Below are 15560 nucleotides of genomic sequence, written 5' to 3'. Positions count from 1 at the left end.
AAAAATATAAGTTATAGTTTTATGCCCAACAGCCTAGTTCTAAAACTTTTTTCTTAGTTGTAACTTTGTGACCTTTCCTAAAACAGATGTGTGCTTAGTTCATATTAAAGTAATTTTTATACTGATAAGTAGTTTTCTAAATACATTGTAAGACCAAAGATATATTTGTATAGTCAGAAAAGCCAATTAGGGTTATTCATTTGGATATTATTTATATATTTAAGTTTTTTTAGTGTTTGTGGTTGAAACACAGTATTTTGAGATTTAATGTAATGTTTGAAAACTACTATTCTAAAATCAATGGAGTTTATTAAAAGGAATAATGACATCAGAATTAATTTACAATTTAAAAATGCTTGACTGAGCTTATAATTTTTGGGGGGTTTTTTTGTTTAAAATAGGAACTATTGTGAGCATAGGTGACCCTAAGAAAAAATATACAAGATACGAAAAAATTGGGCAGGGGTAAGTATTTGTGACTGTTTTATCACTATATTCAATACTTACTGGAGGTACAGCATGATATCTCTTTTGCTTGCTGACATTGAGCACTCATAATATTCTCTGAGTGATGTCCTTAGATTTGTGTAAATAAGTAATGTATTTCTTTTTAGATGCTATGAAAAAACTATTATTTAGCAACAACTGTACATTGTTTTCTGTGGGTTTTTTTCTTTTTATTGATTTTAGAGAGAGGGGAGAGGGAAAAAGAAACAAACATCAATTTGTTGTTCCACTTATTTATGCATTTATTGGTTGATTCTTGTATGTACTCTACCCAAATTGAACCCCCAACCTTGGCATATCAGGATGATGCTCTAACTAAGTGAGCTACCTAGCTAGGGCACGAGTATACATTGTTTCTTCTTAAATGGTATTTCCCATTGGTAATAAGAGATTAGATGGGTGGAAAAATTGTCCTTCAAATATATTTAAGACTGTAGGAACATTTACTACAATATTATAGACAATAAAAACATACATTTTAATTACATCTATTCACTATCTTTGAATCTACTGATTATTTAATTTTTTCCAGTAATTTGTATTTTTAAACTATATTAACTAAACACTTTGCCTGTTGCTTAGGAACAGATGAACATCTGGAATTTTTAATGTTATTAATCTCTGGAAAATGTTCTGTGAATTTAGAAAGAGAGCTTAACATTATTTTTGAAAGTTTCCTTATGAATTTCTTTTTAAAAACTTAATTTAATTGCAGCACTGGTTTTAATAACAAAAATTAAGAATCACATTTTAAGCATGATAATGGATAAATGGTAATACTAGTAAATGGAATGATACAGGTTGGAGCAAACGTAGGTTTGTAGGTGTTTGTATGGAAAAAAATAATTAATAAATAATAATATAAAAATGAACTGTGTTTCGTGTACTCACAACTGTAAACCTACTTTTCCCCACCTTGTATATTTAATAATTATGAGTGAATAAGAATGATATCTAACAAAAAGCAAAGGGGGGGAAAAGAACAAGAAAGAATAAAATCTATTTCGATGACCATCCCAAATTCAATGTTAAATTATAAGAGAAAATTGCAGAAAAAATACATAAAGTTAAATCATTTTTATGAAGTTTAAGAATTATGTTAACCTTGGCCCATGTAGCTTGATTGAGCATTGTCCTATGCACTGAAGGGTTGCTGGTTCGATTCCTAGTCAGGGCACATGCCCAGGTTTCAGGTTCAATCACCAGTTGGGGTGCATGCTGGAGGCAGCTGATTGATGTTTCTCTCTCCTCTCTCTCTCCATCCCACCCCTTTTCCTTCCTCTCTCTAACATCAATTTTAATTTTAAAATGTATTTTAAAAAGTATGTTAAATATATTTTGTAGAGATACAGATCTGTGTTCTTTGTAGATAAAGTATAGAGAAATGCATGGAACTGACATACATCAAATACAAAATGAACAAATGCACATTACTTTGGGGAAGAAAGAGGATGCCTTTAGAAAGGGCTCACAAAAACCTTCAGATTTATTTGTAGTTCTTTGTTGTTGTTTAAACATATTTTTATTAATTTCAGAGAGGGAGTGGGGGGAAGAGAGAGAGATAGAAACATCAGTGATGAGAGAAAATCATTGATCGGCTGCCTCCTGCATACCCCCTACTAAGGGTCAAGCTCACAACCTGGTCATATGCCCTTACCTGGATTTGAACCCTGGCCTCCAGGTTCATAGGTCAATGCTCAGCCACAGAGCCAAGCAGGGTGGTTTAGTTCTTTGTTTTTTAGAGAATTGGATCCATGGGTATATGTTACTTTTTTTTCCCCCTTTATCTTTTTTCTCCATTTTTGTAGATATGAAATTTGTGACAAATTTCTAACCTACGTTTGGGCCACAGGGATTGCTTCTTTTTTTAATTTTTCCCCCTTTTTATTTTTACTTTTGTTTTACTGTATTTTTATTTTGTTTTTACTCTTGTTAAAGATGTTATTAATTCTTAAATGTGTAATCCTTTTTCAGTTCTAAGTATAAAGTCTTTGGATGTTATAAATGATAGTGATTTAGAAACCTTAAATCTGGTTGTGTTTTTTTCCTCCTAGGGCTTCTGGTACAGTTTTCACTGCTACTGATGTGGCATTGGGACAGGAGGTAGCTACTTTTTCATTGTTCTGGGTGTTACCATTAGGTTTTAGTACAAGAGGAAACTGGATGAACCTGTGACTAATCAATAAAAATCTCTTTTTCAGTTGGATATGTTGAATTATTCTACATAATTTTATTTTCTGTGTAATTTTGTAGCACTTTATTAAGGGGGGGACAATTAATGCATTGTTTCATAAATAAGCAAATATTTAAAAAATTATTTTCCCAGCTTGGAATGAGCTGAGCTTGGGTTGGTTAATCAGCTTTAAGAGAAATCTAAAAACATCTGGGCTCTATGTATTACAAAGCTTTGTGCATAGGCAGTGTGGAAATAAAAGTACCACCTAATTATAAATTATAATTATAATAACTAATTATTATAATTTCATTATATAACATACTAGTATACAATAAATTAAATTATTACCTGATTGGTATTTGTAATTTTATAAGAGAATTAGGAAACTTCTAATTTTTAAAAAATTCTATTGCCATTATAGGTTGCTATCAAACAGATTAATTTACAGAAACAGCCAAAGAAGGAATTGATCATTAATGAGATTCTGGTGATGAAAGAATTAAAGAACCCCAACATAGTTAACTTCTTGGACAGGTAAATATGAATATTTCTTAAGCATTGGGACAAAAATGTGAAAATTTTAAGTCTCATGGTTTTGGGGGTTAGTCACTTTAGTGAAACCACAGTAGAATGCCAATGCTGAAAAGTAAGCTTAAAGGAGAAGGTAAAAATAGCACATTTTCAGTTTAACATAAATATTACTTAGCAAGTGAGAGAAGGCACTTAAATGAAAGACATTGCTGCTGGCGTTAATATTAATTATAAATGTTCAGAAGCAGAAACATTAAGAGAAGGTCATTCATATCTTGACCAACAGAGGTGATAGGCCACGTAGTTTTTAAACTTTTAGGTGAATTTTTATTTCAGATGCTTTTATGAGCAAATGCTATGTCTCTCAAAACCTTATTTAATTTAGGAATTGATGTTTTAAAAACATATCTTAAAACTATTGTGCATTTTTTATTTTATTATTATTTTGTTGTTGTTAATCCTCACCTGAGAATATTTTTTTCATTGCTTTTTAGAGAAAATGGATGGGAGGGAGAAAAAGAGAGAGAAACATTTATGTGAGAGAGACACATCTATTGGTTGCCTCCCACACATACCCCAACCAGGGCCAGGGATTGAACCTGCAACCCAGGTACATGCCCTTGACCAGGAACTGAACCCACAACCTTTGGGTGCGTAGGCTGACGCTCTAATCATTGAGCAATAGCCAGTCAGGGCATAGCTCTTGTGTGTTTTTTAAAAGCAGTTACATACATGTGAATGTAAGAAGAGTAATAGAAAAGTAATGGAAATTATAGTAGTGATTATATTGGAGATAGGGGATTATAGGTGATTTTCTTATAATGATAACTCATTTTTTAGACTTTAGCCATAGTAATGAGGAACATGTTCATAGAAATAAACTTACCAGATACATTTAAGCATAGTATTTTAAGTTGGTGTATCATGGTGGTTAAGAAAAGCCATAAGCTTTCCGGACCTGGTGGAGCAGAAGGTGCCATCATGGGAGTTGACATCTGCCACAACAAAAACCAAAGGTTTGGTGCAAGGAGCCCAAAAGCCAAAACATCTACCCAAGGCTGTTGATCAAGCCGTACAGGTTTCTGGCTAGACAAACCAACTCCACCTTCAACCTAATGGTGCTGAAGAGGTTGTTCATGAGTCCACCAACTGGCCAGCTGGGTCCCTTTCCTGAATGATCCAGAAGAGGAAGCTTCCCGGCCAGAGGGCAAAACCACTGTGGTTATAGGGACTAGGTGCCCAATCTGAAGGTTGTGTGCACTTCGTGTGAACAGCCATCCCCTGAGCCACATCTTCAAGGCTGGGGGCTAGATCCACATCTTTAAGCAGCTGGACCTGGGCTCCCCCAAGGGCTGTGGCTCCATGTTGCTTTCTGGTCCTCGCAAGGACTGAGATATGTACAGGCATTTGCCCAGGCCCCTGGAACCTCCCAGTCACACCAAACCCTATGTACCATCCAAGGGCCAGAAGTTTAGCACGCAAGAGGCTGATGGTCCAGCCCCAGCTACAAAAACTAACCGGATCCTATCTAGTTATTAAAAAGATTTTTGGGGAGGATCTAAGATGGTGGCATAGGTAAACACCTGAACTTGCTGCCTTGTACAACCACATCAAAATTACAACTAAAAGACAAAACAGATACCATCAAGAACCACGGGAAGGCTGGCTGAGTGGAATTTATACAACTAGAAGGACAGAGAAAAGTGCACTGAGACTGGGAGGAGGTGCAGAGGTGTGGAAGTATGGAGGCGCGCACGAAACAGGCTGGCAACTTGGTATGCTGTTGTCTTTCTCAATCAGGAGGGAGATACAAGCTCCCGACTGCTCTGAACTCCAGTTCCGGGTGAGATTCTGGGGACCCGGACTCATACGGGGGAAAAACTGGACTGTCTGGCATCGGGCCGGAACAAGAAGGTGGCTTTCTCTCAGAGGTGCTTGCAGCAATCATTGTTCCTGCACGGGGCGTGGAACACAGAGACCCAGGGACCTCTTCAGGGCAGGGATGACGGGCAGCCATTGCTGTTTGCTCTGCCCTGTGGTGATTCCCTGAGACCCTGCCCCACCCAATTTACAACCCCACCCAAGCTGTGCTCAGCAACTTTTGCATATGAATGGCCTGGCCTTTTGCAATTTAAAACCTAACAAACTGCAGCTGGGTCAGAGAGCCCCAGAGCTTCCAAAAGAAGGCCCAAGGCTCTACACCAGCCTGCACTGCTTCACAGCTGGGCCTCATCTGGGCACCTCCAAACCCCAAATAAAGAGGAGGAATCTACAGATCTCTCTGTAGCTCCTGTTGGGTGGCCTCAGGCAGTGGCTGACTTTGCACCTCCTTGGAGATCCAAGAGCCACTGTACCCAGTGGTCAGAGTGAGACCATACCAGAGTACAACTCTTTGCATCCATAAGAGACACACTCGGGGCAGACTCAGTGAGCACCAAAGCCCCACTGAAGCAAGTCCTGCCCCATAAGGGTGTCTCCTGCACAGCAGCTCTTCCATTGTAGATACAGCTGGTCCTCACAGCCAATTGGCCTGGAGGTCAATTCCTCCCAGTGATACCAACAGCAATCAAGGCTTAACTACAACAAGACTGTGCACACAACCCACAAAGGGATGCACCAAGAGTGTCCACCTCAGGTAATTAGGGAGGCTGAGCCATTGGACCCTATAGGACACCTAGCACACAAAGCCACTCTATCAACATAGGGAAGCATAAAAACTGCGGAGACAAAGAAACATTTCACAAATGAAAGAAATGGAGGAAAGCAAACTACTGGATATAGAGTTCAAAACCACAGTTATAAGATTACTCAAGAATCTTCTAGAAACCTCTGAGAAATTTAGTGCGATTCTCAAGGGCATGAAAAAGGACTAATTAGAAGTTAAGCATACACTGACTGAAATAAAGAATAATATACAGAGATCCAACAGCAGACAAGAGGATCCCAAGAATCAAGTCAAAGAGTTGAAATACGAAGAAGCAAAAAACACCCAACCGGAAAATCAAAAAGAAAAAAGAATCCAAAAATATGAAGATAGTGTAAGGAGACTGGGACAACTTCAAGCACACCAACATCCGAATTATGGGGGTGCCAGAAGAAGAGAGAGAACAAGATATTGAAAACCTATTTGAAGAAATAATGACAGAAAACTTCCCCTACCTGGTGAGAGAAATAGACTTACAAATCCAGGAAGCACAGAGAACCCCAAACAAAAGGAATCCAAAGAGGACCACACCACGACACATCATAATTAAAATGCCAAGAGCAAAAGAGAATCTTAAAAGCAGCAAGAGAAAAACACTTAGTTACCTACAAGGGAGTACCCATACAACTGTCAGCTGATTTCTCAACAGAAACTTTGCAGGCCAGAAGGGAGTGGCAAGAAATATTCAAAGTGATGAATAGCAAGAACCTACATACAAGTTTACTCTACCCAGCAAAGCTATCATTTGGAATTGAAGGCCAGATAAAGAGCTTCACAGATAAGAAAAAGCTAAAGGAGTTCATCACCACCAAACCAGTATTATATGAAATGCTGAAGGGTATTCTTTAAGAAGAGGAGGAAGAAGAAAAAGGTAAGGATAAAAATTATGAACAACAAAGTGACAACAAATACATATCTATTAACAAGTGAATCTAAAAATCAAGTGAATAAAAAATCTGATGAACAGAATAAACTGGTGAATATAATAGAATTCGGGGCTTAGAAAGGGAGTGGACTGACAATTCTGGGGGAGAAGGGAGTGTAGGGTGTGGGAAGAGACTGGACAAAAATCGTGCACTTATGGACGAGGACGGGGAGGGTGGGTAAGGGCATGGAGTAGGGTGGGAACCGGGTGTAGGGGAGCTATGGGGGGTGGGGTGGAAGAGGAACACCTGTAATAATTTGAACAATAAAGATTTATTTTAAAAATATAAAAATAAAAATATTTTATTTTTAAATAAAAATAAAAAAATAAAAGCCATAAGCTTTGTAGCCACTTCATACTTGGGTTCAGATTCTGGTTTTGTCACTTACTAGCTGTGTTACCTTAGATGAGTTACTTAACCTCTCCAAGCTTCTGTCTGTTCATTTGTCAAACAGGATGAATAAGTCTACCTATGCACTCAAGTTACAATTGTGGTAAAACTTTAATGTGATTCAGGAAAATCATAATGACCCTCAGTTATTTTTCTGTGCTGTTACATAGCAGCTCTCCAGTTGTCTTCCTACCTCTCAGAGCTATCAGCTTTCTAGTTTTGTTAGGAAGGCGCCTAAACTTTGAATTCTTCAACATTCAAGAGTGCCATGTGTTTAGAAAATAGAAGACTGAGTGTATTTTTTGTGTTTTTTTTAGTTTCCTGGTGGGAGACGAATTGTTTGTAGTGATGGAGTACCTTGCTGGGGGATCACTTACTGATGTTGTAACAGAAACCTGCATGGATGAGGCTCAGATTGCTGCTGTGTGCAGAGAGGTGAGTTTGCTGCCATTTTGTTAAGTTATGGTGATGTGCGGTTAGCAGGAGATGAAAAAAGGGAAAGTTTTTTTTTCACACAGGTAAATTTTATTGAGTGTAATCCTTTCTCTGTACACATTCTCTACATGTTTTTTCCCATACCATTTCATTCTACTTGAGAGTTTCAGCCCTTTCCTTCATGTGTAAGATAATTCTGCAATGAAGCATGGACCTTTGAAGAGTGAAACTCACAGGTGAATTTCAGTGGGATCATCATTATAATTCATTATCCAAACATGATGCTTTTGAGACATGTATGTCATTAAAAATACACCACTCACCCTGGCCAAGTGTGGCTCAGTTGGTTGGAGGAGCCCATGTACTGTATGGTGGCAGGTTCCATTCCTGGTCAGGGCACATACCCATGTTTCTGGTTTGATCCCCAGTCCGGGTATGTATGGGAGGTGGCCTGTCAATGGTTCTCTCTCAAATCAATGTTTCTCTCTCTTTAAAAAAATCAATTTTAAAAAAATACACCACTCAACAGAGGACACAAACCCTCCTTCGTGCAAAGCAGTACATATGTTCACCTTAAGTGTTAATACATCTGCTTCTGGCTTTATTAATCTTATTGAAAGTAAAGAAACTGGTTGTTCCTTGACATTTATTAATGAACAAGAAGCCCAATGCATGAATATTCGTGCAAGAGTAGACCTTCCTTGCCCTGGTTGCTGGCACCAGCTTTTTTCCAGCCGCCAGCAGGCACCCGGGACCCCGGCTTCCCTCGCAGCCCTTGCTTTTTTGGAAGGATGTCTGGTCTAATTAGCATATTATACTTTTATTATTATAGATTACTAGACCTACTGTCTGATTTTAAATCATAAGTTCTGCCAAATTGCCTAAGTTAACTCAAAACAGGAGCCTTCCTTCTTCCAGCTAATCTTTCCTACAGATGAGACTTAGGTTAATGATTTGCTTATTGTCACTGAAATGTGATACTACCTTTGAATATCATAGGAATCATTATTTCAGTGGACAAAATTGTAAAAGTTCTTAAGACTATTGTGTTTTGAAGGGTTTTTTGATGCTCACCCAAGGATACATTTTACTGATTATTTAGAGAGAGGGGAAGGGAGGGAGGGAGGGAGGGGGAGAGAGAGAGAGAAAGAAACATAGATGTGCCAGAGAAACTGATAGGTTGCCTGATGTATGTGTATCCCAACCTATGCACACCCCAACAGGGGATCAAACCTACAGCCTAGGTATGTGCCCGGACCAGGAATCAAACCCACACTCCAACCAATCAAGCCACACCAGCTAGGGCTTCTTTGAAAATTTTAATTGTTCTCCATGTAAGGGGCAGGGGGGTAGCTTCTTTGGTTGTTTAGTAGGGAAGGAAGTAAGAATTTTTTAATGAATATGATAGTTTAATAGCATATCTCTAAACAAAAAAATATTGGTTATATAAAAGCTGATAAAAACAAGAATTTATACTTAATTTTTTCCTAATAGTTTTTCATAATTGATATACTATAAAAGTTATTTTAGGAGTTCCTTTAATTGTGACAAGTTTATTTCTATTTGTACAAATATTTTTCTGGAAATTTCTTATTTTCAGGAATCTTCTTAAATGCTTGGTAAATGTAGTGTAATAATACACATAGTTTATTTTTTCCTTGAATGAATAGTACAAGATTTTCACCCTGACTGGTGTAGTTCAGTTGGTTAGAGTGTCGTCCCATATACTGAAAAGTTGGGGATTCAATTTCCGGTCAGGGCACATTCCTAGATTATGGGTTTGATCCCTGGTCGGGGCACCTGTGTGAGGCAACTGATTGATGTCTCTCTCTCTCTCTCTCTCTCTCTCTCCCTTACATCAATGTTTCTCCCTCCCCCCCCACCCCCCCAAAAAAAAAATCAATTAAAATTATTTATTTATTTATTTATTTTAAAGTATATTTTTATTGATTTCAGAAAGGAAGGGAAAGGGAGGGAGAGATAGAAGCATCAGTAATGAGAGAGAATCATTGATCGGCTGCCTCCTGCACTCCCTCTACTGGGGATTGAGCCTGTAATCCGGGCATATGCCCTTACAGGGAATTGAACAGGTGACCTCCTGGTGCATAGGATGATACTCAACCAACTAGGCCACATTGACTGGACTCTAATCTCATTCTTGTATTTAAGGAAGCAGGGAGAAATTTTTCCTCGCTTTGGACTCATTCTGCTTTCTGAAACATTAGCAGAAGAAGAAAGTTATTCCTTTATCATTGGTGTCTAGGTTGTGGATATTAGCTTTATGTAAAATTCACCATAGAAGAAATGAAGAAAACATCTTATATCATATTGATGAACAGCTAAATGGAACCATACCAGCCACAATCTTACCCACTTTTCATGGCATATTGATTAGACTTGAGTATCTGAGTTTTATGTAGGAATAATCACAATTTTATCCTTTACTATTGAAGTGATTTCTAAAGAGCCTTGTGCATGTTTGCAGGTGCTGTATACCTTTAAGCACTTAAACCTTGAAAAGGCCTAGAAATGATATAGACTCACCTATCTATATATATAAAAAGCCAGCTACCATAACAACCATAACGACCCTAACAACTTGTCGCTATGACGCCCACTGTGGCCAGCGAACCAGCCCGATCAGGGGGTGAGGCCAGCTGGCCAACCTCCTGGCCTCTCCCCACTGCCGCCCGCCCCTGATTGGATTCTCCCACCCCAATCAAGAGCGGACCACCAGCCAAACATCCCCTCCCTTCCCCCAGCCAGCCCCAGCCCCAATCAGCCCGCCCCACCACCATAGTCCCACAGCCCATCCCCTCGGCCGGCCACCCCTGATCGCACCCCCCCACCCCAATAGGGTGTGGGGCTGGGCAGCCAACCTCCTGCAGCCCCTCCCCCTGGCTGCCCCACCCCTAATTGCACCCCCCACCCCAACAGGGGGCGGGGCTGGCCAGCCAACCTACTGCAGCCCCTCCCCTGGCTGGCCACGCCCTTGATGGCCCACCACCCTGATCGGCCCGTAGCCCCTCCCCCAGCCAGCCCCACCCCTGATTGCCCCACCCCACCCTAATAGGGGGTGGGGCCAGCTGGTCAACCTCCTTCAGTCCCCTCCCCCTGCCTGGCCCCACCCAAATTGGGCAGGGCCAGCCAGCCAACCACCCATGGCCCCTTCCCCAGGCCACTGGGCCCCCCCCCCCATCGGCACCCCCCACCCCATTCAGGGGCAGTGCCCGCCAGCCAGTCACCTGCAGCCCCTTTCCCCAGTCACCCGGCCCTGATTGGGCCTGATCAGGGTGGGCCGACTGGCCAGCCTCCCACCATCTCCTCCTTATAGCCTGATCTGACCGGACCCCACCCGTGCACGAATTCGTGTACTCGGCCTCTAGTCATTTTATAAATGAAAATACTGAATACAGAATGATAGGACTAGATAAGACATCATTTAATAATTGTTTCTGGGTAAGACCAGTGGGTGGGAGATAATGGATCTAATTAATTGTCTTATTTTTATAACTTTGCACATAAAAGGATGTTTTTTCTTTATAAACATAAGTATTGCAGTGTCTTCTGCTGGATACTAGAAGCGATGCCCAGGCCTGTACTGTATGTAAACCTTCCTTAGACCTTTCAGAGACTGTTTTATTAATTGTTTTTTTCTTCTGTTCAGTGTTTACAGGCATTGGAGTTTTTACATGCTAATCAAGTGATCCACAGAGACATCAAAAGTGACAATGTGCTTTTGGGGATGGAAGGATCAGTTAAACTTAGTGAGTAACAAATGAACAAATAACATTTGTTATTTATTATTTTTTGCCTTTTATTTAAATAAAAACCTCTTATGCTATTAATATTGTTATGACTTAATAGATTGAGAGGGAGGGAGAATAGTGGTAAAGAATATGGACTCTCAGCAGGACAGCCTGTGTTTAAATAGCAGAGCTGCTATACTTGTTGAATAATTTTAGGTGAGTTACTTAATCTCTTCGTGTTTTTCTCATTTATATAATATGGAAAATAATATCTATCTCAAAGAATTCTTCTGGAGATTAAAACACTAAGGAACAGTACCTAGGACTATCATAATGTTGGTGCTATCTTCTAAAGATGAACTTGAATTTGTTTCTGCTATCTTTTTTTTTTTTTTTTCAATTTAAGAGGAAGAGAGGGAAAGAGAGATAGAACATCAATGATGAGAGAGAATCATTGATTGGCTGCCTCCTGTACGCCCCCTACTGGTAATCCAGCCTTCAACCCAGGCATGTGCCCTAATGGGGATCCAACTGTGATCTCCTGGCTCATAGATTGATGCTCAACCCCTAAGTCACATCGGCTGGGCTCTGCTATCTTTTAGGTCATGCTGTTCCACTTTCATTGGATTTGGAAACGTGGCCTAATCATTTGAAGGCCTTTGTGACCCTGACCTTGGAAATGATAAGGGAAAAAAACTCTTATAACCCTCTTTTCATATGTATCTTCTGTATCAGGCATGGTAGAGTCATGGGGGGGGGAAATCATAGGTTCTTTTTCCTCTGCTAGTTATAATGTCTCACTTCCAACCATGCCCTCTGTAGGATTTAAGAACTTCTTTTTTCTTTTCTTTTTTTTTTAATAAAAAGGAACTTCTACTGAGGTTTCTCCAACTATGCAAAACTCAAGGCATTTCTTGGATCAAGAAACCAAAAACTTTTTCTTCTGTTCTGCTCGAGTTTCGCTGCTTTTTCAGCATCTCCTTAAGATACATCCTTTAAAAATTATTCAACCACAAGAAAAGGGGTCTAGGTTCTATCAGATGGTCAAAATATAAAATTACTAACCTTCATCTTAGTGGGCAAGTTAAAAATTGACAGTTTCATACATTTTTAGTGAATACATACGTAAACTGAATTGGACTTTTTCAGATAATACTTAATCCTAGCTCTTCTGCTTACTAGATGAATAATCTTGGGTAAGTTATCTAAAAATATATGTGTCTGTTTCCCCGTTTGTAAAATGAGAATAATAGTAATGTACCTGTCTAATAGAGATATCATGAGGATTAGATATGTTAATTCTTATAAGGTATTGGGAACAACATCTGTTTTTTTATAAGCTCTTATTTTAGCTATGGATAGTATGATTTCATCTAACAATTGTTCTTTCAGGATTCACTCCTATAGAATTACTAAACATATGCACAATTACAAAGATGTTCTCTGCAGCATTGTAAGAAAAACCAAAATATGTTAAATGTCTAGTGGTACAGGAATGGTTAAATGTTACGATTTTTTTATATTCTTTTGTTTTTGTATATTCTTTAGTATTGTATAGTTATAATAATGAGGTAGTTCAATGTATTAATATGGAAAGATCTCTAAAAATTGTTTTTTAAAAGTTTACAAAATATCTTAATTAGATAGAATGAATCAAGTGGTTCATAGATATTATTTGTATGTATGTAAATGCATAACAAAAAGTGTAAAGTTTACATTTATATTCAACTATAGTAATATTTTAAAAATTAAATAAAGAATAAACAAATATAAAAGCTCTGGAAATAATTTTTTAGAGGAGGAAAAAAGTAAAGATTGCAAACATAAACATTAACAGTAGTTACATATGGAACAGAATGGGAGAGAGGAAAAAATTCTAGGTTCTCATCCTGACTTTGCCACTAAACAAGGCATTCTGCTATTCAGTTATTATAAAACTAGAGGGCCGGTGCACAAAATTCGTGTACTGGGGGGGGGGGGCGGTTCCCTCAGCCCGGCCTGCGCCCTCTCACAGCTCTGGACCCCTCACTCCTTACCGCTCACCTGCTCACTGCTCCTTACCACTCAGCTCACTGCTCCTTAGCACTGCCTTGGAGGCAGGAGAGGCTCCCACCACCGCCGCTGTGCTCACCAGCCATGAGCCCAGCTTCTGGCTGAGTGGCGCTCCCCCATGGGAGCGCACTGATCACCAGGGGGCAGCTCCTGAGTTGTGCATCTGCCCCCTGGTGGTCAGTACACATCATAGTGACCAGTTGTTCTGGCCGTTCCACTGTAATGGTCACTGTAGAGGTCCAGTGCATGAAATTCGTGCACGGAGGTGGGGGGTTCCCTCAGCCTGGCCTGCACCCTCTCCAATCCAGGACCCCTTGAGGGATGTCCAACTGCTGGTTTAGGCCCAACCCCGCAGCAATCTGGACTGCTGGCTCCTAACCACCCATCTGCCTTCCTGATAGCCCCTAACCACTCTGCATGCCTGCCTGATAGCCCCAACCCCTCTGCCTGCCTGATGCCCCTAACTGCTCCCCTGCCTGCCTGATTCCCCTAACTGCTCTCCCCTGCCGGCCTGGTCACCCTAACTACTCTCTCTTGCCAGCCTGATGGCCCCTAACTGCTCTCCCCTGCCGTCCTGCTCCCCCTAACTGCTCTCCCCTGCCAGCCTGATCACCCCTAACCACCTCTGCCTCAGCCCCACCACCATGGCTTTGTCCGGAAGACATCCAGTCTACCCGATCTAATTAGCATATTACCCTTTTATTAATATAGATAAGGAGGTGGGAGTATTGCTGGTGAGCACATTGTAGGTACAGTTATAGTTAAACATGCTCTTTTTCTAGACTCTGCTATCAGCTGTGTAGTTAATAGCTTCTGTTTGTTTTCATCAAAAGTAGTTACCATTTCCTGACCTTTGCCTGTTTGGTAACTTTTTCTTCTTGACCTTTTTCAACTTTATTAAAATCTTTAGGGCAGAATTAATTTTTTCACTGAATTTATAGGAGTGACATTGCTTAATAAAATTATATAGGTTTCAGGGGTACAATTCTATAATACATCATCTGTACATTGTATTGTTTGTTACCATCCCAAGTCAAGTCTCTTTCCATCACCATTTATTCCCCCCCTTATTCTCTTCTACCTCTCCCCACCCCCCTTTTTCTCTGGTTAGAATTAATTATTTAGAATAAAAGACCTCCTGATAATTTGTCCTCTGCTTGTGGGAAGTTAAAGTGAAAAAGTGAGAGTATGTAACATCATCAAAATATTTGTAAACCCATCCTAGTGGCTTTATTAATACAGTCTTAAAAAACAAGTGGGTGAGTAGTCAAATGTAATTAATTAAGTTATCTGCCCTGGCCGGTTCAATCCCAGTTAAGGACATGTGCCTGGGTTACAGGCTCGGTCCCTGGTAGGGGACATGCAGGAAGCAGCCAGTTGATGCTATGCTTTCACATCAATCCTCTTCCTCTCCCTCTCTTGTCATCTAAAGTGAATCTTTAGAAAAAACCATCAATGGACACCATTAACTTTAGATGTTTTGTTTTGTTTTATAGCTGACTTTGGTTTCTGTGCCCAGATCACCCCTGAGCAGAGCAAGCGAAGTACCATGGTTGGCACACCATACTGGATGGCACCGGAGGTGGTTACACGGAAAGCTTATGGCCCTAAGGTGGACATATGGTCTCTGGGTATCATGGCTATTGAAATGGTAGAAGGAGAGCCTCCATACCTCAATGAAAATCCCTTGAGGGTAAGACAAACACCAGCCTTATTTTAAGAAAAACTTTTATTTAAAACATTTAGGTAGTACCTGCTTGTTCCAGGCACTGGCCAAGAATTTAGGATGCAAAGTTGATAAAACCTAGTTGTTTCCTTCACTCGGCATCTAAAAAATCATTTGCTTCTGGGTTGAGTTGAATGTGTTAGGGAAAGAGTTTGTAGATTTTTAGTAAGTTGAATGCTTTAATTTTGTGTATAAGTAAGAATTTCCTCACTTTTCTACAGAGTTAAGAGTCCCTAGACATACCCTTCAGGTTATCAACTTTGAACCTTGGCCTCTGGTACCCCTAGGTACAGAGAAGAGGAAAGCAAGAGCACATCTGTGAGAAAGCTGTGTAGATGGCAATGTTAAAGCCTGTATTCAAACA

General features: G+C 39.9%; 1 protein-coding gene across 1 annotated transcript in view; it reads left to right on the top strand.

Annotated features, from left to right (window-relative positions):
* The window catches only part of PAK2 (p21 (RAC1) activated kinase 2), a 105395-nt gene that overhangs the window by 75316 nt on the left and 14519 nt on the right, over positions 1–15560 (top strand). The window contains exons 8-13 of the mRNA XM_081085347.1: positions 402–465; positions 2562–2610; positions 3105–3217; positions 7552–7669; positions 11337–11436; positions 14967–15163. Of these exons, the coding sequence (XP_080941473.1) occupies positions 402–465; positions 2562–2610; positions 3105–3217; positions 7552–7669; positions 11337–11436; positions 14967–15163 (641 nt within the window). The remainder of the gene's footprint in view (positions 1–401; positions 466–2561; positions 2611–3104; positions 3218–7551; positions 7670–11336; positions 11437–14966; positions 15164–15560) is intronic.

This window comes from Myotis nattereri (assembly GCF_964212035.1).
Source record: "Myotis nattereri genome assembly, chromosome: 3".
Taxonomy (NCBI): domain Eukaryota; kingdom Metazoa; phylum Chordata; class Mammalia; order Chiroptera; family Vespertilionidae; genus Myotis; species Myotis nattereri.
The sequence above is the reverse complement of the archived record's forward strand: the minus strand, read 5'-3'. Positions and strand labels throughout refer to the sequence as shown.